The sequence below is a fragment of the Brachyhypopomus gauderio genome, chromosome 20 (assembly GCF_052324685.1).
Source record: "Brachyhypopomus gauderio isolate BG-103 chromosome 20, BGAUD_0.2, whole genome shotgun sequence".
Taxonomy (NCBI): domain Eukaryota; kingdom Metazoa; phylum Chordata; class Actinopteri; order Gymnotiformes; family Hypopomidae; genus Brachyhypopomus; species Brachyhypopomus gauderio.
Genome location: NC_135230.1, coordinates 12,738,039 through 12,765,342, shown reverse-complemented (window position 1 = coordinate 12,765,342; position 27,304 = coordinate 12,738,039). Strand labels below are relative to the sequence as shown.

Genomic DNA, 27,304 nt, shown 5'->3' with positions numbered 1-27,304 from the left:
CCCTATGACATCACTTTAGTTACTTTACAACATAAAAGACCTTTTTACAACATAAAAGACCCCTTTACAACATAAAAGACAGTAATTGGGGTCAAAGCTCATAAGTGCCCTCTTGATGTGTTAAACATTTCTGTTAGATAGAAGTAGACGTGTTTTTAATGGTAGATGTAGTGCTCAAAAAAATTTTATAAACAATTTGGGACAGTGGAGTCAAAATTTATATTTGATACTCCAGAAAATATAGAAAATATATTCCTCGTTGAGAATATAATATAAATCATGACTTTATTTTCTCTGTGCTTATATTGTGCATAATATCTCGAGTTAATCTATTCATATAAATATTACTGTTGTACAACACATTGGACGTGTTTTTTTTTCTCAAGCATGTTTTGTGATCATGGTTCATATTTGATAGTGATTTTTCAGAAAAGACTGGATCCAACTTCTAATTCAGCTTTAATTATCCACTGATTGATCTCATCATAACGGAGTGGGACTTGATTGTAGTCACCAGCAGTTTGACTGTAGAGAGCTGAAATACTGAGCCTTACTGAAAGAATCAGAAGTTGAATGTATCGGTAAACCTAATAGTCTTAGGCACATACGGTCTCCTTGCAGAGACATCACTATAATTAAATGTCCTGTATTTGGGCCTGTCCCTCATAGATGGTTGGCTATCTTCCTCTTGCTTCGTTAGTGAAATGAGTTGGCTGACTCCACTGTTCAGCATGTTCGGATCATAACATCTGCTGTCTGGAATCCTTTCTTCCAGTGTTTTGTTGCCTGTCTCAACATCATCAGAGCTGAACAAATGTCTGCCTCTCTCATTGTCACTGCTGTCTTGACGTACCGAATCAGGGCAGATATTAGCTGCACATGAGGTTTTCACCTGATGTGGGTGCTGTGACATATGGCTCCCATAACACTCAAATGTTGAGTTGTTTGATTGTTGGACCAGACGGCCTGGACATAAAGAGGCTGTGGATTTAACTGACTGTGCAAGACTGTCAACATCAGTGCTGTGGAGTTTAGTTATCTCCTCTAAAATACCATCACCACCAGTGCTGTGGGGTTTAGTTTTCTCCTCTAAAAGACCATCACCACCAGTGCTGGGGGGTTTAGTTATCTCCCCTAAACGTCCATCAGCACCAGTGCTGTGGGGTTTAGTTATCTCCCCTAAAAGACCATCACCACCAGTGCTGTGGGGTTTAGTTATCTTCTCTAAAAGACTATGACCACCAGTGCTGTGGGTTTTAGTTATCTCCCCTAAACGTCCATCAACACCAGTGTTGTGAGGTTTAGTTATCTCCTCTAAAAGACCATGACCACCAATGCTATGGGGTTTAGTTATCTCCTCTAGAACACCATCACCATCAGTGCTGTGGGGTTTAGTTATCTCCCCTAAACGTCCATCAACACCAGTGCTGTGAGGTTTAGTTATCTCCCGTAAAATACCATGACCATCAGTGCTGTGGGGTTTAGTTATCTCCCTTAAAAGACCATGACCACCAGTGCAGTGGGGTTTAGTTATCTCCCCTAAAAGACCATCATCATTAGAGCTGTGGGGTTTAGTTATCTCCTCTAACAGACAGTCACCATCAGAGTCGTGGAGTTTAGTCATCTCCTTTAACAGACCATCACCATCATTGCTGTTGGGTTTAGTTATCTCCCCTAAAATACCATCACCATCAGTGCTGTGGAGTTTAGTTATCTCCCCTAAAATACCATCACGATTAGTGCTGTGAGGTTTAGTTATCTCCTCTAACAGACCATCACCGTTAGAGCTGTGGGGTTTAGTTATCTCCTCTAACAGCCCATCACCATTAGAGCTGTAGGGTTTAGTTATCTCCTCTAACAGACCATCATCATTAGAGCTGTGGGGTTTAGTCATCTCCTCCATCAGATTATCACCATCAGTGCTGTGGGGTTTAGTTATCTCCTCTAACAGACCATCATCTTTAGAGCTGTGGGGTTTAGTCATCTTCTCTGAAAGCCCACCCATGCTCAATTCCAGTGAATTAGATCCATGACGTCTGTGTGGAAGTGAAGAGTCTGTATGCAGTTTCACTCCAGCATCTTGGCCCTCTTCCAAATCCAGTTCCATAACATTCTGTATGTTTGTCTGATGGATAGGGTTTTTATGACAGACCACGCTGACATCTTGCTGAGACTTGTGAAGATGTACAGAACTTTTGCAACAGTTCACATCACTGTGAGACTCAGTTGATGAGTCTCGCTCCTTATGAGGAGCAAACACTAGTGTACCACTGTGAAAGCCCTGGGGTTCTTCTGCAGTCTCAGAGGGCAATGAGGTAAAGATTTGTAATAATGCCTGGTCCTCAAAGGATGTATCTCGATATATTCTATGTGGCTGTGGTATGGACTCCATGAATTGGGGCTCTTTGTCTAGTGGCAGCATTTCTGAGCTCTTTGAAGTTGTGGATTCAGGACATTTTTCATGTAGTGGATTCAAACAGAGGACAGAGCCCATATTTTCATAAGGTTCCAGACTCTTTATTAGAGGGCCTGTTGAGGTGGCTAGTGCCTGAACATTAGGTTGTGGTTGTATTGTGGCTAGATATCTGTTTTGTGGGATCTCCATCACTAGAAGTCCGGAGTGAAGTTCTAAGTGAGAGTTCACCACTGCAGTAGTGAAGGAAAGCACTTCTAGTCTTCCATACCTCACTTCCTGCTGTATTACATTCAGATCCCTTTTCTGCTGATTGAGAGTTGAAACACGCACATCATTGTTCATTGTTTTTTCTGAAGCAAAGAAATTTTCTTTAGGTGAACTGCCCTGTGTCCCTTCTGCTGTTTTCAGAGTGCTGTTGTGGTCCTTATCATATTTGTAGATCGTCTTTTGCAGTGAATGTTTGTCAAGAATCCCTAAATCTTGAGATTTCTGTTTTTTATTCAGTTCTTTCTTGCCCTTTGCATGGGATGCATTTCTACAGTTTTTCTCCTTAGTCTCAATTAAATCACTTCTTCTTTGCACCTTTGCCAGACCTTCAATGTTCTTCATCAAGATAGGCAACGTTGGGCCTTTTCTGGTGTGTCTGGCCGAGTTCTGTGACCGTTGCGTTTTCCAGTTCTGGAGTTCCCTCTCTTTCTGCTCGACTGCCGCAAACTTGGCAATCATACCCTGCACTTTGGACCTCCCCGTCCTTACTCCTCGTCCCGTATCACTAATGGGTCTGTCCAGTTCTTTGGTTGCTTGGACCCCTTTTAAGTTCAACGAGCCCACTTCCCTTCTGTGGGTCACTGCTGGCTTGGGAGAGACCATTAGGAACCTGGACCGTAGAAGCTGGAATGCGGTAGGCCGACGATTGGGATCACTCCCCACTGGCTTCGTGCTGTTCTTAAATATGCTCTTCTTGTTGGTTGGCTTTTCCTGGGTGCCTAGACACCGACTTGGCAGCTCCTGTGTGATGTACTGCAGCAGAGTCTCCAGAATCTCCCTGACCGCTGGATTGGTTGAGCGATCAGAGATCAGCTTTTTAAGTGTCCTGCCATTCGCTGTTGTGTTGGTATCCGCAGAAACAGCTCCAGCTCCTTGAAGCCCCTCCTCCTCTCGTCTGTTTGAAATAAAAGGGTCCTTTTTGTACTCAGAATGGAGAAGCAGCATCCTCAATAGAGTATTTGTGCTAGTCCATCCTCTCCATGCACAGATCTGCACTTGTCTCGTCAAGTGTCAAGGTCAAAGGGCAGGAGTGAGGATGCTACAGACTAGTGGTTATGCTGTAGGACCTGGTCTCACTGCTGTAGACATCCTTGGATGTCAGGATCTCGGTTACTAATGTTACTTAAGCCCCTTTCACACTGCATGGTTTAGACACCATTGTAATGTTACAAGAACCTCCTGATGTTATCAGATTTATTTTAGGAAGTTCGGGAGTTTGGTTGAACATGAGAAGGCACATCTGATCCTTTAAAGGCATCGCGTGGTACACATGCATATGCATGATGCCAAAGTCTTACAACGCTGCAGTAAATCATATAAGATCAAGCGTTTTGCAAATGTCGACATTTATATGTTGCATAATTAAAAAGGTAATAATTAAAGTTCTCCATATGCAGCTTAAAAACCTTTTTACAGGTACATTTCATACATGATTTTGGCAGGAAATCAAATTGCTACAAATTATGTACTCTTGTCTTTAATGCCTTTTTAATTAATTTACATTACATACAGGCACCAGCACATGCACACAGAGAGTACTTTTTCATAGCTCAACCAGGCAGTCATGAATCGGCTTTAAATACAACACCATCTTGTGGTGCACAGATGTCAGTTGAGTCTTATTCTTATTCTTTTACCACTTACATTTTTATGTGAGTATATCATCAATTAACTATTTCTAAATAAAAACAGGTTTCATTCTTATTAGTGAATTATGATTTTTAACATATAGAAAAAAATCTACCAGTGCTTTTTTTACAGGAGTTTAAATTGCAGGACTTAAAAGCCTGTGGCTATTTCACAAAGCAGAATTTCCCACTTAGCTAGCAAAGACAAAAGTCAAGACTGTCCAATAGGAAGAGATGAAAAAAAATAAGTTCTAAACGACCATCCCTTCTTTGGGCTTAAGCATTCAGCATAGTGAGAAATACTACTTTATAAAAGTATTTAAGGTCAAAGAGATGTGGGGTAAGGCATTACTTCTCTGTGTCTTTCTCAGTAGTTGAGGCATGGTACAGTTTAGCTCCTAGGTCCTCCAGTTTGTCCCTCTTGTCCAGGTCTTGGTACAGTCCTGGAGGCACTTGTCTCATCCCATAGAGCAGCCCATAGAGACATCCAGCAATCAGTCCTGTGGCACTGCTCTCTCCTGGACACACACACACACACACACACAGCATCCGCATATATTACCTTTTTCAATTCAGATCCCGGGCAACAAATGTGGTTGTTTGCCCACATGCTCCTGTTCAGTAGGTCCTTTGCAATGAATTGTGGGGGGAGTGTTGATGCGTCACCTCCATGAAACATGGCCCGCTTGCAGAGTTCACCCCAGTCAGAACCTGCAGCGAGCAAAGCATCATAGGCGATCATAGGGGCATCGTGACCCCTGTGTCCCGCCAGGCCCTCTGAGCTCCAGCGCTTATACACCTGGGGCGCATGAAACATAACAACAAAATAATAATAATAATAATAATAATAATAATAATAATAATAATAATAATAATAATAATAATAGTGCTGTTACTCAGAGTTGCATTGTTCTTGGCAATCATTATATCACTGATCCAGATATGAGAGATGGAGTAAAAAAATCTTTGAAAAGATCACATTTTACCAGTGTGGTGACCCCCCTTTAAGGATACACCATCTAAAAGCATTGCTCATCTGTCCTTAGGTGAACCCTGTTAATGGGAGTCAGACATCGACTGGGCGAGTGGCCAGAGGAATAACAGGTTCTTGTACAATGAGCAGTGACTGACAAAATCTTTCATATCCCATCTGAAAGAGTCATGGCTCACCTTATCCATCTCATCTGCATCGTAGCTCTTAGGGAAAAGGGGCTTGTTCTGACCATCCTCTTCTATCCCTCTCTCCTCCAAATAGAACTGCCACTTGGCTTCAAAGTAAAACCACTTCTCTTGGTACTCTGAGAAGACAGGGGAGAAACAGATACACACATCATTAATCCATGGATCACAAATACTGTACATGGACCAAGCCTCAAGTTGATCAAACAAAGTTACTTTTTAAATGGTATTGCCTTACAGGTTAGAGATTACCTGTAATCTAAAGTAATCTAATCCAGGGCTTCATATCTCCACTATGCCTAGCTCTCTCCAGTTTCAGGTTTTCCCTATTCCTGTCGTGCTTGATTCATGTCATCTGCTGATCATCAAGCGCTTCATGAGTTGGTTCAGATACACTTTGGCAAGTTGTGCAAGGCAGAGGTTAATGGCAGACAGGTAGTGAGAACTCCTCAGCTAAATCAGTCTATAAAAAATATTCTGATTTGTTCCAGCAGAGGCAGGAGAAAGACTGCAACACATATGCCAGACTCAAGTCTTAACCTTCAAGCAAATCACTGGGGTGAGAATCGATCAACTCATGAAGTTAGTCAAGTCTTTTATTCATGTTAGTCAGGCAAGTCAGAAGTCTTTAAATTTCAGACTTCCCCAATCCTGCTCTCAATTACAATTAAACTGTTTTACTAGTCATACACTTGTGCCTGTAAATTTCCATACTCTTGACAGAGTCTGTAAGATTATTTACTATATTTGGAGAAAACACAAATGGTCCTCCAAACGGTTTCACACCCTTGATATTTAACACCATGTATTGTCCTCTTTTTCATTAATGACATCTTACAGTCTTTTGTGATAGTTCTGAATGAAGTCCTGGAAAAAGCCTCCAGAGCCTGAAAATTTAGGTTTTGTGTCTGTCGTGAACTGCATGCTTGAGTTTTTTCGTATAAGAGGCTCAACGATGTTGGTAAGGACACCGATTCCCGCTCCAGAACCACCTTCTGCTGCAGCCACTGAAGGGTCTACTTGGCCTAATATTTCAGACCACTATCAGGCTGGAACGTCAAAGTGTAACACACACACACAGCTTCCTGGTTGATGAATGCAAATTCTCATCCAATATTTTATGATAAGACCCTGCATTCATCCTGCCATCAGTTTCGATTAAATTCCCTGTACCACTGCAGCTCACATCCCCAGCAGAGCATCTTGTGACCGTGATGTTACACTATCGGTCTTGTCACTTCAAGTGATTTCATTTGAGAAGGTTTGAGGCTCTTTGGTTGTTTTATAAGAGCATGCTGTTTGGTGGTGCTAGTTACAGCAAATGTTTCTAATCCTGCAGCCCAATTTTTCTTCAAGTGCCTTCTTACTGTGCATGGTAACAAGAAGAACAAGCCAGCTTCTCCCTTGGTCTCGAAGAAGCATTTTGGTCAGGATTGCTCCTGCATTTTTTCTTTGCAACCTGACAAATCTTTCCTGGCAGTTATCTACTTGCTACTCTTCCTCTTAACAGAAGAGTTCATTTTCCACTTCTTCTCTTTCCACTTCTTGAGTGTAAATAGTACTGCTTGGCATTTTCAAACCTTTTTATATACCTCTCCTCACTGGTGATGTTTCACTTGCAGGGAGTTTTGACAGGTCTATGGCCTGCAGCAGGCTTCAGTAACCATCATCCTTGTATGAAACGCACAAGGGTTTCTCAAGAACAAAGCCACTCGCTGATGTGCACAGGCACCCATTAGTCAAACAAGGCACAGGTGTGGAAACTTATCCTTCATTTGCTGACTCAAGCTGAGTGTGTCAAATTGAGTGCCTAAACGAATAAACTGTGTTTTCAGCATCTGTGACGCGAGAGCAGGAGAATACATGTGTAATGATGATGAGTAACAGAATGAGTAACAGAACGGCAACAGTAACACTAATATCAAAGAATGTAATACCAAACCAAACTGAGGATAATACAAACACAGCTACCAAACAACGCAAAGACAAAGGGCAGGGAATCACCGGGAAATTAAGACACAGAGTGGAAACATAACCAGCACAACGCTAAACACAAGAAATGACTAAACGGGGTAACAACCACAAACACAGAGCTTGGCACTAGAAGGTTTACAGGGAAATAACAAGGAACACGGAAGAACAAACTCACGACATCCATACATAATAACACAGCTGAAAACGAGAACCAAAGGCAGGGACGCAAAGTACATGGGCGTGGCAGACAGAAGAAGGTAACCAAGGTAACCAAAAACAAAGGCGTAACCAAAGCACACGACAACAAGACAGAGATGGAGGAGGGAGCCATTGTTATACCTAAGATGGTATAAAGCTTACAAATTCTGCTAGGGGAAAACTTATCAGCACAACTCCATACTGCAGTCAGATATTTGGACAATCTTTAGATATAAGACCTGCAGTCAGAATTTATGCTTGTTGCTCATAAATTATTATGGTAAATATATTACATGCATTCGTACACAACCCCACACACACACATTCAGATCTCTTTACACAAACATCTTTATAAGGCCCTCACCTGCCATGTGTCGTATAGTTTTTCTGCAATATTCTTCAGCCTTGGGGATCACCTTCATGAGGTCACGGCCCCAGTTCACCACTGGCCTGCCCTGCACTGCATATGAAGCGAACAGGGCAGTGCACAGAGCACCCAGGAACCCTGCGTACAAAACAACACTGTGACTCTTGCCTGCGTTCAGAGACTCTATCTGTACTACGAAGAGCACAGGCACATCTGTAAGGCGATCTGAGTAAGACCTGCCGATGGCTGTAGATGTACAGTGGTGGAGTACCTATGGGGTGGTGGTGGGTCATCCGGCCTGCTTCGATGCTCACTTCCACCAGGGTGTCCAGTCTCTCGGGCTGCCAGTACCGCATGCCCACACACATGGCCTTGGTGGCTGCTCCTGAGCCCGAACCTTGAGGCGTGGGTGAGTCCACATGCTGTACTAACTGATACGGGCGCATGCAGAAGGCACTGATAAACCGGTCCAAGGTTTCTGCTGGCTGGATGGACCCTAGAGGTGAACACATACCTTTCTCGTTGAACGGCGTGTGCCAGGCGAGCAGAAAGTTGTTGGGTTTAAGGTAGGCGCAGCCTTCGACCGTGCTGGGGTCAGGGGCTCGGCCCTGCAGGGATACCATGGCGTCCACGTACAGCCTAACCAGCTCTCTGTACAGGTCCTCTAGACACCAGTAATCTTGGCAAAAGAACACAGCACAGCACAGTCAGACATATCCTGCATAACATCTCACGTGCATGACGTTTTATCCAGAGGGTGAGGTGTCGAGGGAGCAAGCAAGCGTCAGGGCACGTCGCCAGCTCCCGCTCTCGTGTTCAGCGCTCCCACGAGGCGTCGTTGTGCCTCCAGCACCCCAGCCAGCTGAGCCGGACCACGTTGGCCTAACTTTAGCCGTGTTTAACACGTGCACGTGAGACCCAGGGGACGGGCGTGTTTGGGTGGGACACTTCCCAGGCGTTAATGGGCACTGCGAGGCCCAAGGCACCCACGCCCAGCAAACACAAGGAGGCCTCTCCACTCCGTCACAATGCCGGCAGGCGTGGAGGAAGGCGTTGGAGGTATTAACGGTGCACTTATTATTCGGTGAACCTTCTACACCTGAGCAGGTGCAGGGCAGGTCACTCAGGTATGCTCTCATCCCCACTTCAAGTACGAAAGTCTTGCCGGTTCAGGCTCAGGGAGAACTGGACACAGCCTGCTGGCTTCTGCGTGGCTTAGTCGTGGCATTTATCTCCGTCGAGTGGTGTTGGAATTTGGATAAGCAGAGCCCTCACCCCTGACCCTGTCATCGTACCTCTTAGGATAACAGCAGACTTGGAACACTGAAGACGATAGGGGTCCATGCCCAGAACTGGCATTGTCCAACTCCGAGAGAAGATTGTGCTCGTGCTATTTTGAGCTCGGCTGACAACCGCAGACAGAAATCTACCAGAGTTCAAAAGCTGCACAGTGCCGTGTGGCAGAGATGGCTGAGGATGGGCGGCACTAATATTTACAATGAGGTATTGAAGGGATTATAGGGCCTCCGACGCCCGAGTTATTTATTGCTGTGATGGAGATTATAGTTGAGCAACAGGATGCCGATGCACTGGGTGACGGGACAATTGGCAATTTGAAACTAGTAGTATTCTAAGATGTGAGAGGGGGTGTGTTTTTGTGTCCCAAATGCACGTCCGAGAACGTCATCAACTGTTTATGAAAGACGATATGTCTGTACTGACAAACACTGCTGAATTATACGTGATGTGCATTTTAGTGAGAGATAATAGTGGGTGTGTGACTTAGGAGTGTGACAGGAGAGCAGCTATATTTGGCAGGTGCTCACACAGCCAGTGAAGACTGAAGCACATATTTCACCTTTGACCTCTTTCAGGCCAAATCAGTTTTAAAATGTTCAATACGTTAGCTTGTTTTTTCTTTTTTTCTAGAGGATATGTCACTTAAAAAAATAATAGTAAATACTTAAAATAAATTCTCCACTTTTCTAAGAACATTAGAAAACTTTATTTTATTCTAAATAAGTCACCCAGGAGTATTATTGCTGGTGGAGTATGACTCACAGTGCTGCACAGGTGTGTCTCACTACAAATCCCACAACTAAACAACGAACAAGCTCATGCGGATTCTGTCTACAGACACGGCAGAGATAAACCCACTGCATTAATACATCTGTACCGTTAACTTATATGGTATGAAATATTATGTGATTTAAAAGTCTTAAAATAGGACGTCTGAGGAAATGTTTCTCTTGTTTAGCTTGATGGGACAGAATGAGGGTGACCTTTCATTCCTCTGTCCTGGTAAACAGATAGAATCGGCTATCTGGGTTTCAGCAGTTCAGCTCTGAACGTTCTTCCCTCTCACCTGAAAGGGGCGTGTCCTCACCTGTAACAAGAGCCTCTGCAGTGGTCATGTGCATCAGTGTCCTGTCACTCAAAGGCCAGTTGTCTGGATCAAGCTTAAGAGCATCCAGTCCCCCGAGGGCTGAGAGCTCCTTTTGGATCTGGGCTCCCGAAATGCAGTTTTCCCAGCGACCTTTGCGATATCCAAGGGCATCTCCTACGGCACTCAGCACCATCGCATGCTGAAATTTCTCCATCAAGGGCCGTTCGGTTTTTAAATCCAAAGCATCGAAGGAAACCAGTTCAGCTCACGAGCGCTAGGATAAGCCCACTTCAGCCTTTTTGTTTGATGTCTAGCCTTGCCTCACAGTTGACCTCTAGACCTTTTTCATTCTTAAGTTAAAGCTTTTGTCTCGTTCCCTTTACCTCCAAAAGCACAATGCTGTACTCCACAGCTCGACCAAAACTCCCCAACGACCTTCTCTCTTCCCCTCCTAATCACCAGGTCCTGGTTCATCACCTCCCACTGCACTCCCCCTACCACACACACACACACACACACACACACACACACACACACACACACACACACATCCATCAGGACCTTATCAACAAGCAGCCTTTGTGTGCTTATGCTGTGATCAGGTGTCTCCTAAAAAGGTAATCCTCCTAGGCAGAGCGGATTCCATCGGCTGGTCTGAGATCAGCACAAAGGCCTTTCCCAAATGCACAAGAATAGAATGGAACTTTACTGGAGACAGACTCTAATTCTGCCCAGCTCAGAGAAGCTACTGCAGAGCATTCATGATGAGAAATGGCCCAGACACGATACAGGTGCTCCAATTCCACCTGCGCTAGCACACAGCTGACATAACATCCAGACATGGACATCTCAGGAACTAGTTGTTCTCTATCAGATAGACTGATGTTAAAGAAACCATCATAACTCATGCATGAGATACAATATTTTAAAAGTACAAAATTACATATCAGTATAGACATTTGCCCACACCCACCCAAAAATAGAGAAAAACGTTTTTTTGTTAAAAACATGCTTTATTGAACAACTTTCATACTTCACAATCAAACAAATGGGTTCTGATTTAACAATGGAGAAGCTATTCTTTACTTAAATAATCTTTATTTACATGTGTGTCAATACTGATTGGATGAGCTGAACCCGATGCACTTCTCATTGGTCAAAACACAGAACACTCAGCAACATGGAGCACATGAGGACACCACAGGGAGGCTCGTCTACCTCAGCGTGGAAATAAACGCCCGACACACGACACTGGACAAAACTGGCAATCTGTAGCTATTAAGTGAGGAGATCCAGAACACCATAGCACCTTGTCCAGAATTTTGGAAATAATAATAACAAAACAATCCAAAATAATAACCCAAGAAAAGCCTCATATATAAAGTATAGTGTGTGTCAGAGTTTGTAGATTCAGGGGTTTGGGGATACAAATGATTGACAATTATTTTAAAAAACCCAATTTAAAAAAAAAGAAATCTGAAAATGTCAAAAGGGTCCAACTCCTAATTCCTAATAAATATTTTGCCTTTTTGTTACATGTAGAAACGTGCATGTTTTGTTTTTTTGTTTGTTTTTTGTCACAAGTGTGATGCCATCAGAAGCATGATTACAACCAAGAACCATGTGAATAAATTTGAAAGCTGAATAAACTATTACTTATGCTGAAAAATGACTCTAAAACAAAGTTTAAAACAAAGGTTAGACTTCTCAAATGAACAAGCACAAATGTGAGGACATCCAAGCTTGGAATACAGATTAGTCCAAATATTTTTGTCACATTAATAAATGTCATGTATCAATACAATACGCTTTTGTGGCAATATATCTGTACATATCTCTTACATACAGTATATTACAACTGTAGCAACGTTACTTCTGCTGGTGAGCTGAGCTTTGCTGCCTGTGGTTTTCTGACGACTGTTTGACGAAACTGGATCTCATGTCTCGAGTTAATTCTCACACTGCTGCCCTCTGTACTGCTTAGAAATTTGTTTATAACAACACGCAACGGGGGGCGCGGGCGCCACTGCTCGACAGATATGGATCTTTCGTTGTCGTTTGCTTTACACAGATTAAATACTGCGTACCAATCACAAATAACATGCACAACCTATTATCCTATAATACACCCATTCGGCAGGGGGATTGGGGCGGGGGTCCATCCTTGGGACCCGACATGCTGTCGACGCTCTGGGAACACACGTCGCTGTCCGACTGGGATACTGTGGATGATTGAAGGCAGCGTTATGATGTCCATTGCCATAATGACCTTGGGTCTAGGGTGACTCAACATGGAAGGCGGGGCTTCCTCCAGCCCGATGACTTGGAGCAGACTCGCTGTCGCCCCACGGTGGCGAAAGTGCTCAATGCAATCTCACTCATTCCTGATAAGGTCTGGCCAGCTAAGCGATAGCTCTTGAATCCAAGTTCGGCAACACAGACTCGCAACTTACAAGTCTCTTAATTTTTGTGTGTGTTTCCTTTTTGAATCTTTTATTTTAATACAAAATGTCCGATAAGATGCCACTTCCCTCTCTAAGAGGTAGACGGTGATTATACAGTTTTGCGCTTGCCTGCTGTGACAATGGGCCGGGCAAATTCAACAAAGTCATCTATAAGCACTGGCCACGCCCCTAAAGAGAAAAAAAGACAAGACAGGAAGCTGTAACTTCAACATCCTGTATCCATTTTACTGTTGTCTAATGCTCTATGCCTTTATAAATTGTATTTATTAAATGGTATGCAACAAAACTTGAGTTTAAAAAGATTTGTTTCATTCAGTTTGTTAAAAAAAAAAAAAAAAAAAACCAACAAACAAAAACACATGAAGGTTTTGTCTTTCCACTGGTATGATCAGACAATCTCACCTTCCTCATCATAGTTTGACATATCGTCTGCAATCATATTTCCAAAGTCCAGAAGGAGATTCCACGTGTCCTTTGGGATAGATCGTTTGTGATGTTCCTTCAGAAGTAAAGAATTATGATAGAAATATCATATTGTAAGTTAATATTTAAAGTCATGTTGACAGTTAATTGTAGCATATCTAAGCATATTCTTTGTATATAGTCTAACACCACAGCTGTTTTCTTGTATATCCAGTCTTACAAAGCCATGTATCTATTTCTTGATATACAGAAAAAAGATATTATTAGTAACAAACTAGTATAGATTTTTGTCACATGATTATCAGGTAGCTGCCAAAATAACTGTATCCTATACATTTGTCAGGAGAAACCAGAATATATTTGATGTCCATGTGCAACAAGTCTTTGCCACACATTTTGGAAATACATTTCTGGTTTTTTGGTAGCTTCTGCAATTGTACCTTTCCGTGAGCTGACATTCCAAAGTTTGTGCAGGGCCTTCTTGTGTGTGTTTGTGTGTGTGTTTTCTCACACATGCACGTGTGCATGTGACTTACTGACCAGCTCAAAATTCTACAGTGAAGACCAAAACCAAAAGCAGCTAATTAACACGGCTTTGAGAAGGTCTGGCTTACCAGCAGAAACCTGTTCCAGAGATCCAGGAACTTGAACCGGCCCGTCAGCACCAGGTTCCAATAAGCCACGGCCATCTCTAAATCTGAGAATGGAGGGATGAAAGTGGAATGGTGAGGAGGGGGGGAGGTGGGGTACTGTGGTACAGCCAGCGGGCCACAGCTACCGGGTCGCACAATGACCCACTGTGCAGGCCAGACAAGCCAGGATCACCACAAACCAACAAACGGTGCCCTTGTTTCTGTGCCAGAACTGTGGCAGAAACTGTTAGCACAAAGACAGAATTCCCCATGCAGGGGATAGACGTCTCAGGATGAAACTGGAAACCTGAGCCCAGAAGCAAAGGCAGGTGTCTACTGCATTCACCGCACAATTTCATGTAGCTGTGGTTCGCTTAATCACACACCCAGTACAAACATACAAGCATACACTCAAACCTAGTTTTTGCACTAGGCTTTTGGTGTTGCCGTTTTCCCTTTTTATATCACGGCTGAGGCCATGTGACACCTACCTAAACCCTTCTGGCCTGGATTCTTGGCGAAGTTGAAGGTAAACTGGTAGAAGTCCTTAAACTTGCCCGAATCTTTGAGCTCCTGTTCTAATCGGGGTAAGATGGCCTTCAGCTTCTCAGGACTGTCACATCTAGAGAAGGACATATGGTAAAGTATGTTTGGCACTGTAATATTGAGAAGACTGGAACATTCTAACCCCCCCCCCCCCCTCCCCACACACACACTCAGTGAGAACGTGTGAGTTCAATTCAGCTCGGAATAGTTTTATTACAGTACAAATGTGATACTGCCATGTATGGGAAGCTAAAGGAAAAGCAGAAAACCACTGGTGCTAACCCGAGCTCTGCCATGCCATCCAGGAACTCTTTCCGGCTGAATTCACACTGGGTGGCTGCCCGGAACTTCCAGGCCACCACCAGAATGCTCATGCTGGCCGGGTCCAGCGTGAGGTCATCACAGAACTGCTGGATCCCATCAATTCCGATTTTATTCTCATCCTGAGGATCTACAGGAAATAACGTATGAAAACATTTGTTTCATTTCCAGCGTACACACAATATATTTCTTGGAGATCATTATGACCCTGTGTTCTGTGTTACGGCCTCACTGACCAGACACAGAGCTTATACAGTGTCTTCACATGAACCAACTATAAAACAGCTTTATTTAAAATATGCTAGTCAAGTTGTAATGGGTTCGTGGACATGTTTTTTTGCACACTGCTATCGCAATATGTAGCTATATATCCCGCTCACAAAATAGTATTGTTATTTATATCAAGCAGGCCTATCACTGACACACTAACCTAATTTTAGAAACATCTACAAATTTATCATCAACTATTATAAAATGAACACAGACACACCTAAAAGCACACACTTATCAAGGTTTAAGAAGAGCACAGGGGCATATAGCACAATATAAACAAAACAAACAGTTTCAGGATGTGAAGAGCAGGAAATTAAGAAAAAAATGGTCATAAGGTCAGGTTCATTTACCTTTGTATCGGTTATACAGCTGATCCAGCTTCTTCCTGTCCACTGTGCTTTTCATGGATTCCTTGTAGTAGAGGTCCGGGTTCTGGAAGTAGTTGTCTGTGGCCACCTCTAGTTTCCAGTCATTTTGTGTGAGGCAGTAGACAGCTGTCTTCTCCCCTGCTTGGGTGAAGGACATGAACTGGCGGACCTTGTCTTTCTGTGAAGACTTCAGCTTATGCTGCAGGGAACACACACACAGTACACCAGGATGCACATGACTGGTTGCTCAGACACCTCAGAATGTTGCTCTGGAAAACGTGTTTGATTTCCATAGCCTAGCGAATATAAGTGTCATGTTTATAGAGAGACCGTGTGTGCATTAGTGTGTGTGTTCGTTTGTGTGTTGGGGGGGGGGGGGGTTGCTGATCCTAGAGGCTTGATAAATATAGGGCACTCTCAGATTTACGTAAAGAGACCCATGTCAAAGACAGAAAACTAAAATATTATGACTTTTACTTAACACACTGACATCATACTCGTATATAAATTATGGCTTAAGTTTTACCACAACAGTAAAAGTAAGCTAGCATCTCCAAAATAATTCCTGCAGGCAGTGCTGATGCAAAACACCCAGGTAAACCCAGCCCTGGGGCTGAAGGAAACAACCACTGTGAGCAGATGTGAGTGTCAAGCTTCAGTACAGGTCAGTGAAACAGCATGACTGAACACAGGTCAATGAAACACAGCACGGTTAATTAGGCGTCTGCTATATTAATGACCCACGGCGAACTGTCTATTTTTGAAAGGGCACAGAAACACGGGTTGACAGGTGACTGGCTGTCATGACGGACGCAAACGTGCAGTAGAGAATCACGAGTGACCACCGTGCGGGTCGTCTGAAGTGACCAGCACAAACATCTTGGGTTTCCTCACTTGTGCGGCTGTAGAGTCTGGCGTGTGAGAGGGAGATCGTGGAGAATTACCATACCAGTCCCGATTGCCGACCCGCCCGGCTTCGGTAACGGCAGTAATAGTCACAGTCGGCCTAATTCACGAGTCGGTAGGTCTGGACAGCCCCCTCCGCCCCGACCAAAATGGGAACGGTACGTGGGGACCAAGTGCGGGTGTCAGCTCTCAAAATACCAACAACTGACCTTCCGTGTCTCTGATAAATTGCTACAGTGGAAGACAGTGACAATGCGACACAGGCGGAGGACAACTCCCTCTATCCGGCAAACTTCCTCGGGCGTATAAAACGCACTTGTCGCGCTGTGAGCCGCTCTGTCCCTGCTAGCATCCAAGTTCGCATTTACCGTTTTTATCTTACCTACCATTTTATCACCCGCTGTTTGACCAACTTGATAGCCAACAGACCCTTGTGCGCATGCGCGGGAGCCTATCGGGACTGCGCTAGAGAGACGGGAGTGTTTATGTTTACACCAGAACTGGGATTTGTAGTTCTTCAACTTCGCGCTGTTGTCGTCCGAGACCGAGTCCAAAATATTGTTCCGAATGTATTATTAACAGAAATTAGCACCGAATGCTGCTCTTATATCACATAAAATTGAGTATTTAACATACGAAGTGGGTTATTACACTGTACTGTATCATGATCACTGTTGAACCGAAGTAGTTATGTGGGCAAGAAGTCTCCAAATAAACGTAACATGCCTCGGTTGAGGAAATTAAACGGCTACATTTTAATATGGATAGCACTAACCATAACAAGTGCAAATAGGTGTAGTGAACTAGAGCACGAGATAAAACTACATATCCCATAATACAGTTCCATTAGCCAGCCAGCCAATCGTGTCGATCTGTTTTGGAAGTGATGAACAAGTTTGCCTTAATTAGCCAGCCAGCTAGCCAAATAAAATACAGTTATTACACATTAAAATAAGCCATGACAACTCAAGTGGACAACAGAATTAGAAGACCGAGTTTTATATTTGTACAGAATGTCTAAAAACCTCGAATGATGTTTACAGCCATATAGTTTAATTGGTGTAAAATGTTAAGTTAGCCAACGTTAGCATAAGTTGGCTTGTCAGCTGAATCTGGCATCTCGACTGGAGGTGCGACGCGAACACGCTAGCTGGGGTTGGCCCGCTAGCACGGACTAGCACAGCCACCGTGCTCGACATGGTGAAGCAAACTCGGCGTCTCCCTCGGCACCTCAGCACGTACTCCCCAATGACTCCGCCGCGGTCGAGTATCGCGGCTGTCAAACGCAAAAAGGGTCAACGTACCTGTTGAACTCGACACACCGGACGACCGCCCCGTCGTCTAGCTCTCACACAGCCGAGGTACCGGGCCACCGACGCTCGACTCTCCGGGAATATCGCGCCTGCCTCCCAGTCACCCACCCGAGGAGACGCGAGTATGTGGCGTGTGGAGAGGAGTGGCGCCACAAGAGCACCATTGTTTTCTGCGAGTGCCGAGGACTTCGGGGCTGCGCAGACAACGTCCAGTTCCTAAAGGTATGTGTCATCCATCTTATTTTTGTCGCCATTACCTTGTTCACGACTTTCCCCCAGACATGAGGGACGATGAGGGACGGTTTTAATATCTTACACGATATAACGTTGGGGACTTGTTTAGATGAATGAAAGCTGATGGTGAAAGTCGTCAGCCAAGTTAATACACGTTATACTATACTAGGCAGACCTGGTGCAGATATATATACAACCTCATTATATATTTATATATATATATATATATATATATATATATATATATATATATATATATATATATATATATATATATATGAGGTTGTTTGTAGGTTAAGTGCTTTAGGCGTTTTAACGTATGTTTGCCATTGTGTGTTCAAGAATGTCAATCAAACAGAGCTGCACTTTCCGAAGTAGCCTAAAACTGGTATTACTTTCCAGTTTCTGTTCCATATCCGGGCAAACGACCCCTCACCCTCTGTGGGTGCAGTTAACATCTGTTGTGTGACGTTTGAAACACTAGAAGATTTCAGAGCTTTAAATGGAGCAGGTACTCTGCATTGTTTGAACACTGGGCCCCACCTATGTGAGCTTAGCTTGCCAAACCCAAGCCACCCTATGCCAGGTGTATGACAAAGTTCCTGAAAGAAGTGTTTGGTTTTTTTCTTTTGTTTGTTTTTTGTTCTTTTTTCCAATTGCTGTTCTCTCCACTCTTTCTTTTTCTACCCCCTTTCCTTCACAGTTGAAACCACAGCCGCTTGGATGCAGTTCCTGTGTGCGCTGCTCTGCCTGGGCATGGTGGGGGCTTTGCACCCAGGCGACCAGGTGGCCCAACATGCCATCAAGCTGCACCGTGGCCGCGGGGCAGCCGTCACCCACGGCCACCGGTGGGTGTCCGAGAACTGCCGACGGCTCGCCGGCCTCCTGCGGCAGAAGAACGTGGCCGTGCGGAAGCTGGGGTCCGTGGCTGCGGCGGTGGAGCGGGACCGGACGCTCTCGGACGCGGAGCGGCTCTTCCAGGTCCACACGCTGGAGGTGTTCCAGAAGGAGCTGAACGAGAGCGAGCGGTCCGTGTTCCAGGCCGTGCTGGGCCTGCAGCGCGTGCTGAAGGGCGACTACCACGACGTGGTGAGCATGAAGGAGAGCAGCCGCCTGAGGCTGGAGGCGCTCCGCGAGGCAGCCATCAAGGTGAGGTCGCCCGCCGCCACGGTGAGGTCGGTGAGGTCCGTCACCTCGCCCATTCCTGTTGGCCACCGAACAAGCTCTTGTTGATGAAGGAGGAGGACTTGTGGTAGTTTGACTCAGTAAGCTCGGTAGACTCTCCCCTTTCTGACAGTATATTAAGATCTTTTGGCAAATGAGACTATTAATGAATTATTTATTATTATTATTAATGAATTATTTATTATTATTATTAATGAATTATTTATTATTATATCAGTTATCACTGCTTAGTTAACGATTAGTGACTAATAAATTGTTCTTGAGTCACACCAAACAGGTAGTGGCTAACGCAGACAGGCAGGTCTGATTTACTGTAGTGTCTTTAGTAATGGCACGGTGTAAGGGTGTTCACTTGAAATGAAGGAAGGTTTGATGATTTTGTTTTTATACTTATTTTATTTTTTTTTAACCCTGAATGGTGTCTTATCTCACAGTGGATGCTGAGATATAGTACCCGGTTTGGCTAGAGACTGCAGTAGTTGCCAAATGGACTGCTATCTGTGTTTGTTGGACCCAAGTGAAATGCGTGTAATCGCATGAGTGGTTGTTCTGTTAAAAATAAATGACAAAGAATTGTTTGCTTTGGAGAGGAGATTCAGACATCTTTGCAGAGCTTGGCACCCATTTCCTCGACACTAGCACGTGAGGTCCGAGGCTTTTGGAGGTGAATGTCTTGGCTCGATCTGATACGGAGCAAAAAACACCCCCGTCGACAGGAGGAACAGGAGTATGTGGAGCTGGTCGCGGCCGAGAAGCACCAGCAGGAGGCGCTGAAGGTGGCGCAGGACCAGAACAAGACCCTCTCCATGCTGGACGAGATCCTCGAGGACGTGCGGAGGGCTGCCGACCGCCTGGAGGAGGAGATCGAAGATCACGTCTTTGACAACAACAAGCAGGTGAGCGGATGGGACTCGTCACATCGGATTGGCTTGTTTGGTGTTTTTGTCACTATGGCAGGGTTGGTGTGTTGGATTCTTTTTTTTCTTTCTAGATTTATTTTCAGGGAAAAACCTCCTGAAACAGGTTCATCTTTGCATTCAAACTCTGGCACTGAACGTGATTTAATGGAAGCAGACAAAAAGGAAATCAAACTAATTATGTAACTGACTAAAAGATTGTAAATATAAATATTAAAATAAAATGTAAATTCTGAGTAAAGAATAAAAATGATGATCTCAAAGGTATACAGTGGTGTTCTACCAAAATACAAAAAGCAGCCAAAATGTTTCTCCTGTCCTCTCTCCCACATGCTTGCAGTCTTGTCTGTTGGGAATGCAAACATGCCTTTTGCCCTGGAAGTTGTTGCTGGTGTCTTCTAACACACGGTCTGGGTGACCCAGTTCAACTACCAACTGAATAAGTGTGACCCTTCTTATGCTCTGTGATCCTAGTACTACTGTGGAGTGAACGAGACCCTGCCGTCGCCGAGGTGATGTTAAACGGTACACAGTGGTTTGAAACTGTCAGACATGTTAAGGTTCAACCTTGCCTCTTTTGTCTTCTAAGGCAGAAGAGAACCTAAAGAATCGAAGAATCCAAAATGAGACACATTTGACTCTTTCCAGTAACTCGCACTGTAATTCAAGGTGTAATGAGCATTTTGTAGCAAGCGTCAAATGTCTAATCATAATACAGCAGATATGGTGCATCATAAGCAGATATGGAGAACAGTTGACTGTGAGCATCCTAGCTGTGCCCTTCCATCCAGTTTGTATGAAACTTCTGTGCAGATGCTACGTTTAAAAAAATTTATAAAACATAAAACTACTTTTAAAGACTACATTGTCACTTTTCAAGTGACAAGTGCTTCATGTAGAGCTTTAAAAATCTCCGAGCTTTCAACCTGGAGCTGCTAAACGATGGTTTAAAATCTTGATTAACTCCCATTAACTAATAATTAACAATTGACTGTTGAAGGGATCAAGTGTAAATGCGTGTTCTACTTGTCCCTTGCATTATTATCTTCCCGTCTGTGCTTCTCTGTAGATGAAAGGTGTCAATGTGGAGGCTGTCCTGAGAGTCGAAGAGGATGAGGACGATGGAAAGAGGAAGAATATGTCACGGTTGGTGGTGGAGAGTCACCTGGGACTGAGCATGCTCATCGACTCCCAGAACAACCAGTATGTGCTCACCAAGCCCCGGGACTCCACCATTCCTCGTGCTGACCATCACCTCATTAAGGTCTGATAAACCCCTGGTCCTCCTGTTTCGGTTCGTGTGTTGAGATTGTAATGGATTCAGAGGGTTGGCGTGACTCCTCAGCACACGGTGTGAAGCCTGAACCCGTGTTTGTTCCCACAGGATCTGGTGTCGGTGGTGATGCTCTCCTTGCCCTGTGGCTGGCTGTGCACGCTGATGGGATTGCCTCCTATGTTTGGGTACATCGTTTGTGGGGTTCTCCTCGGTCCCTCTGGACTCAACAGCATTCAGGTATCTTCAAAATGAATGTCCTCTATCAAAACTGCCAGACGCCATTCATATGGATTAACTCTCACAGTGGCTGCTTCTTCCCCTGCAATTCTCCATAAGCTCTAAGCCATGATAGTATGTTTGTGTAAAGGATTTTTAAATATAATTAATACCTTTATAAGTCATAATTTTAATATAGGAAGTATTTGGGGGAAGGTGGTTGCATGTGTGTTTGTACAAAATATTTTAAAGTCAGGTGATCTGTCTGTCTCCCTAGTCGATGGTTCAGGTAGAGACACTAGGAGAGCTGGGTGTGTTCTTCACCCTCTTCGTGGTTGGCCTCGAGTTCTCTCCAGAACGACTCCACAAGGTGATGAAGCTTCTGGATCACATTATGGTTACATGTTTTCATGGCATGCATGCTTGTCTTCAAGCCAGACGACATTTTATAGTACTCGCTAGTCGGCATTCCTCTCTTAAATGCGCCCCCCCCCCCCCACACACACACACACACACACACACACACACCATCCTCTCTATCTTCCCGCAAATGGAAACGGACATTTGCTGATCCTCAGAATTGTGTGCGCTAATTTTTCTTCTTGATAGTAGGGCTGCTTTGTTCCTTTTTATTCATTCGTTTTTTGGTAGCTGCTCTTAAGAATTCACCAGAATGTATTACTGAGCTCCCAGAATTGATTACTGAGCTCCCATTGTTGGCTCTTGCCACACTGTCAGTTAAAACTTGTTTCTGCAGGTGGAGTTTGCGAGACATCATTCAGATTAGTCAGCTCTTGCCGTCCTCTTGCAAGGTCACCACTATTTATGGGTTAAACATCTTCAGTTTTTCACACTAACAGCCAAAACCAGAAAGGATAACAAATGTAACACTGTTAGAATAAGCTGCTTTAGCAAAATGAAACTGAGGATTATGTAATGCTCAAACTGGATTCAGATGATATGGGTTTATACCAATGACCATTATCCAATATCACCATGGTTGATTTGCATGGAGACCATATCTGGTCATATATTTTCATGTACATACCATCAGTGATGGTATTCATGTAGTCCTTACTTGGTCAAATTCAGGAAGTGTCTTTTGTGGTTGTAATGGTGTAAACATTTCCCAGAACTGTTTGTCCTGAGTTTGCATAAAGCTGCATGATTGGATGGCAGCGAGCAGACAAACACCAGAAAAGAACAATTCTGTATGATGAAGGCCCAGAATATGAAGTTACAACTTGTATTGAAGTTACTCATCATTTATGAACCGATATCTATGAACAGGTTGATGTATTGTGCGTATTTGCTCCTTCAGGTCTGGAAGATCTCTGTCCAAGGCTCTAGCTACCTTAGCCTCCTGATGGTGGGGGCGGGGCTTCTTTGGGGACAAATGTTTAGGCTCCACCCCATTCAGACTGTCTTCGTTTCCAGTTGTCTATCATTGTCCAGTACTCCTCTTGTGTCACGATTTCTGTCTGGTGGGACAAGGGGAGAAAAAGAAGGTAAAATTGGGTGGGTCTTGGGGTTTTGAAGACGCTAGTGTTGCATATATGTGTGCGTATTTTTTATATTTTTACCCATAATTCTGGGGGGGTTTTGAAAGCGTGCATCTTTTTGTGTAGGTGAACTGGACTATAGCAGCGTTCTGCTAGGAATGCTAGTAATGCAGGACGTTCAGCTAGGTCTGTTCATTGCCGTCATGCCAACTCTTATCCAAGCAGGCAATGGAGATATAGACAGGTGAGGTAAATTCACACACACAGCCACCCACCACCATACACCATGTAGAGAAGGTGTTTCTTTTGTACGTCTGTGCACACGTTTCTGACGTCAGCATAACCAGTCTTTTGTTTGTTTTCCTTATATCAACATGCTGTCCCTGTAGTGTTTAATGTAATTACTTTTAGTATACCGCCAAAAACTGAGCTTCATTCAGAACAAACATAACTAACCTGTTTAATAAGGTGGTATAACTTGCCAGTGCTGCTTTTAAAAGTCTAAACACTTAAGCTGTTTCTCTGGAGCTTAGGTCCAAAATAATTAGCATAGTCAAGGGGGATATCAGTGGAAAATTACCCTGGGGCCAGACGTATTGGTTGACATCCAGTATCCTAGTATTGTGTGTCCCTCTTGCAGCAGCTGATTGGTTGCATCATTCTTTTGCAGTGCTCTTATTGGTGGCTTGCATGTGCTAGTGCTGCTGGCTCAAGTACTAGTCTCCCTCGCCGTTGTGCTACTGCTGTGCTGGCTCCTCAGGGCTCATCTGATTGGTCCGTTCTACAGAAAGCTACATGCTGAGAGCAAAGGCAACAAAGAGATACTTGTGCTGGGGACGACGGCGTTTGTGTTCTTAATGCTGACAGTGAGTGTTTGTCATCTCAAAACAAACGAGACCGTCAGTGGTTTGTACAAATCCTAGGTAAAGCTGATATAGCTTTATTGATTTTGTATGCTTAAAGGAAAAATAAATATCAACTTTAACCATTTTTAAATGTGTTTGTTTGGAAAGGAGAGATATGGCCGAGATGACTCGACTATTTTTTTTATTTGCATGGTTTTTGCAGTTCTGTCTCATTAGGTTTACACATTGAAGATTTAACATGCCAAAAACTGTGCAGGTCACAGAATTTCTGGATGTTTCCATGGAGCTGGGCTGTTTCCTCGCAGGAGCCCTGCTCTCCTCACAGGGTTCCATGGTCACCAGTGAGGTCATGAGCTGCATCGAGCCAATCAGAGACTTCCTGGCAATCATCTTCTTTGCATCTATTGGTGAGTTCACTGTAAGGCCAAATTACGTTTCAGCTTTTGCTTGAGTAGTTCAGTAAACCAGTCCTGGAGACATCTGCCTCTTCCATTTCCTAGGGTAAAAATCTGTATCTTGCTTCAATTAGATTAATAATCTGATATCCTGAAAAAAATCTAATTTAAAATACAATTTAACAAGCTCCACCATAAAATAAAAAAACTGGTCTATTTGCTTTCAGCTTGGGAAATCCATGAACACACTCTACAGGGACACTGATGTTCCTTCCTAATGTCATTTCAGGAAACTTGCTTATACTTAGGTTAGACCTGTATTAGGACTTGGTCTACATAACCATATCTGCTAACTCAGGGTAATGTTTTAAAAGCAAAAAAGAAAATAAAAAAAGAAAGAAGGATGTGGCACCATGGACTTTTCTGTAGTTAAATCTCTAAGGGAAGTGAGACGGGTATTCTTTTAATTTCTTCAGACACTTCTAAGCCACCATATGCTTTGAAAGAGACTATTTCAACATATTAAAACAGTTTAGCACTTTGTATGTTGCTTCTTCCAGGGCTGCACGTATTCCCCACTTTTGTCCTTTATGAACTGACCATCCTTGTGGTGTTGACCTTGACACTGGTGGTCATGAAGGTAACCATGTTCATTCATTTCAAAGGCTCATCAGTGCTTTTGTTATTATTATTTTTTGAATCAAGATGAAGTGTTGTTTCCCTTCTTGCTTGTTCCTGACCATTCCCTGTTCCCGCTCCTAGTTTGGCATGGCGGTGCTGGTGCTGTCTGCTATCCTTCCACTTGGCTCCCGCCACATTCGTTGGCTGGTATCAGCTGGACTGGCACAGGTCAGCGAGTTCTCCTTCGTCCTGGGCAGCCGTGCCCGCCGGGCTGGGATTATCTCTCGAGAGGTGAGACCCGCCACTAGAAACTTCCAATGCTCTACTGCTGTAAGTTTATTTCTTACTGCTAGGAAGACTAATAAGTTAGAACATAACTTTGTTAGAACATTTTTGTTGGAACACTGTGCCAGGTTGCAGAGCTCTCAATGGCCTAGCCGAAGCGTGATAGGATCTGGAACAGACTATCTGAACTAACTGGTTGTCACAAAAGGCTTGCTTGTCATTCCACACCAACTTTGGTTAGGTGGAAAATATTAGTTTAGTATGCTTTGTATTTTAGGAGTTATTAGAAATGGTGCAGTTTGACAGTGCCTTTTAAATAAGTCACCACTTGTTTGGTGGTGAAGTCTGAAAAACGATCATGTTATCATGTTCCTTCTTCTCTTCAGGTGTACCTGCTTGTTCTCAGCGTCACCACGTTAAGTCTTCTGTTAGCACCGGTACTTTGGAGAGCTGCCACGCTCAAATGCATCCCTAGGCCCGAAAAAAGACAAGCCACCTGATCCACCCTGGGCATTAAGGAGGTCTCCTTGTGTTCTACCATGAAAGGCTGTGGTATAGTAAGGGTTGCAAAAGTGAGGTCTTTGGGCATTGACGTCCCCAAAAACGGTATCACAATAGATCAATACTCTACAAGTTATTGATCCCTCTGGTGTTATGGAACGCTGCAACATCCTACGTTCTAGAACCATGGTGTATAAGAGTATTTTTCATCCTTCTTCCTTGGGGCATGTTTAGAGCTTTGACCAACTGTGTGCACAAGAGGGACCCAGATTCCCATATCTGTGTCTGCTTAGTTTATAATACTATATAAACATCTCTATTTATTTCTGTAAATTTGTAAGCGACTCGTACTAGTAAGCCCCTAAACGTGCCTTCATTCCAGCAGATGTCAGCCAATGCCGAGCTACACACACTAGCAGATAAGGTGGCTGAAGTCAAGCGAACCGTGTACGTAAACCGTAGCGGGCGCAGTGCGTACTAGTTCATCCAGTGACGCCAGTCTTTGAAATCTCGATATTGATCTTTGCACATGTAGATTGCAAATCCTTGTAGACTGTTATAAAGGTCATGAAGGAATGAAGCTGTACTGAAGGAAAGTGCGTAATTAATGGCAAACACATTCCTGTCCTCTCATATTAAGAACGTGGCCTCTTAAGAATGGCAGGGTTTACTTTTCATGAATATCAAATAAATTATTTTTCAGAATTTGCACTTGTGTTCGAATGCTTTACAGAATTAGGGGACCCATCTTACTAGCTATGAAAACACACTGAAAAAATGCAGTAGGCTGTTAAACTTTGTAGCATACTGTAAATGGTTTAGAATGAAAGGTTGAAGCCTTTAAAACAATGGTTGAAGATAAGAAGATATGACTTCATTTCTGTTCTTTTAAGAAAAACTAATATGAGCTAATTGGTGCTGTCTGACATTATAAACATGGATAAGTCTGACATGGATATTCGGTTAACACTAGGATATATTCTGCAGAGATGAGTTTCCAGATTCAGATTTCAATTGCATTAGGTTAAACCTGAAAGAATAAGTTGTTGGAGGTAAATGAACTGATATCTCTGTTGTATTATTGCCTGGATCGCCTCAATTGTCATGCAGTGGTGTTGAGGTAGTGCTGTTAGAATGGAATCGCAGCCAATCACTTAAAGTGTTTGCTTTTAATTTTTTTATAATGGGATCACATTTCAAATGCAAACTGTACGTGATCTCAATAGCACACAATAGTCAAACGTATGAGGATCACAGTAACTTGAAGAACTGCTCTACAGATGGGGAACTAGCATTGAGATCCTCTTCACTACTCGATGTTCAAACTCATTACAAGCTTTAGCATAAAAAAAATCTTTATTCCATTGATAAAATACGGAAGAATGTGTAAATTATACATGAAATTTAAATAGAGCTATTTGACCTTGTCTGGAATACAATATTTATGAGGAAGTAAGCAGGTCTTTTCCTAGTATACATTTCAAATTAATACTCCTTTTAGTGAAATGGTATACTTGTGTATTAAATTTTGTACAAATTAATCACTTTGTTGGCCATCAGATTGATGCCATTAATATTCTGTAATTGTGTAATTTAAATATATTAAACTTGAGGGCTGAATTCTCTAGCTCATAATAGAAAATT

The 27,304-nt window shown here is 43.5% G+C and overlaps 3 protein-coding genes across 9 annotated transcripts; 1 reads left to right on the top strand and 2 right to left on the bottom strand.

The window, feature by feature from the left end:
• Positions 1–361: 361 nt before the first annotated feature.
• adprhl1 (ADP-ribosylhydrolase like 1) lies at positions 362–10,887 on the bottom strand. Of its 2 annotated transcripts, XM_076983074.1 has the most exons (8): positions 10,416–10,887; positions 8,544–8,708; positions 8,301–8,426; positions 8,027–8,167; positions 5,482–5,609; positions 4,978–5,110; positions 4,664–4,829; positions 362–3,578 (listed from the first exon to the last, which is right to left on the bottom strand). In XM_076983074.1, exons 1-8 carry the CDS (start codon positions 10,627–10,629, stop codon positions 563–565), a joined length of 4,089 nt encoding a protein of 1,362 aa, XP_076839189.1. In that variant the 5' UTR covers positions 10,630–10,887; the 3' UTR covers positions 362–562. The 2 variants fall into 2 exon arrangements, with proteins under 2 accessions (XP_076839189.1, XP_076839190.1); XM_076983075.1 differs by lacking the exon at positions 362–3,578 and having other exon boundaries at positions 4,145–4,829; positions 10,416–10,880.
• A 528-nt stretch (positions 10,888–11,415) lies between these two features.
• Positions 11,416–17,788, bottom strand: dcun1d2b (DCN1, defective in cullin neddylation 1, domain containing 2b). 6 transcript variants are annotated; one of them, XM_076982416.1, is made up of 7 exons: positions 17,654–17,788; positions 15,426–15,642; positions 14,764–14,932; positions 14,427–14,557; positions 13,918–14,000; positions 13,283–13,379; positions 11,416–13,048 (listed from the first exon to the last, which is right to left on the bottom strand). In XM_076982416.1, exons 2-7 carry the CDS (start codon positions 15,598–15,600, stop codon positions 12,969–12,971), a joined length of 735 nt encoding a protein of 244 aa, XP_076838531.1. In that variant the 5' UTR covers positions 15,601–15,642; positions 17,654–17,788; the 3' UTR covers positions 11,416–12,968. The 6 variants fall into 6 exon arrangements, with proteins under 6 accessions (XP_076838531.1, XP_076838529.1, XP_076838533.1 ...); XM_076982414.1 differs by lacking the exon at positions 17,654–17,788 and adding an exon at positions 16,736–16,821; XM_076982418.1 differs by lacking the exon at positions 17,654–17,788 and adding an exon at positions 16,559–16,688.
• Positions 17,750–27,132, top strand: slc9d1 (solute carrier family 9 member D1). The gene is made up of 13 exons (XM_076982413.1): positions 17,750–17,884; positions 18,600–19,045; positions 19,798–19,977; positions 21,068–21,262; positions 21,383–21,511; positions 21,768–21,860; positions 22,812–22,998; positions 23,119–23,236; positions 23,663–23,858; positions 24,115–24,265; positions 24,814–24,893; positions 25,016–25,165; positions 25,546–27,132. The coding sequence occupies exons 2-13, from the start codon at positions 18,620–18,622 to the stop codon at positions 25,657–25,659; spliced, it is 2,019 nt and encodes a 672-aa protein (XP_076838528.1). The 5' UTR covers positions 17,750–17,884; positions 18,600–18,619; the 3' UTR covers positions 25,660–27,132.
• Positions 27,133–27,304: the final 172 nt, after the last annotated feature.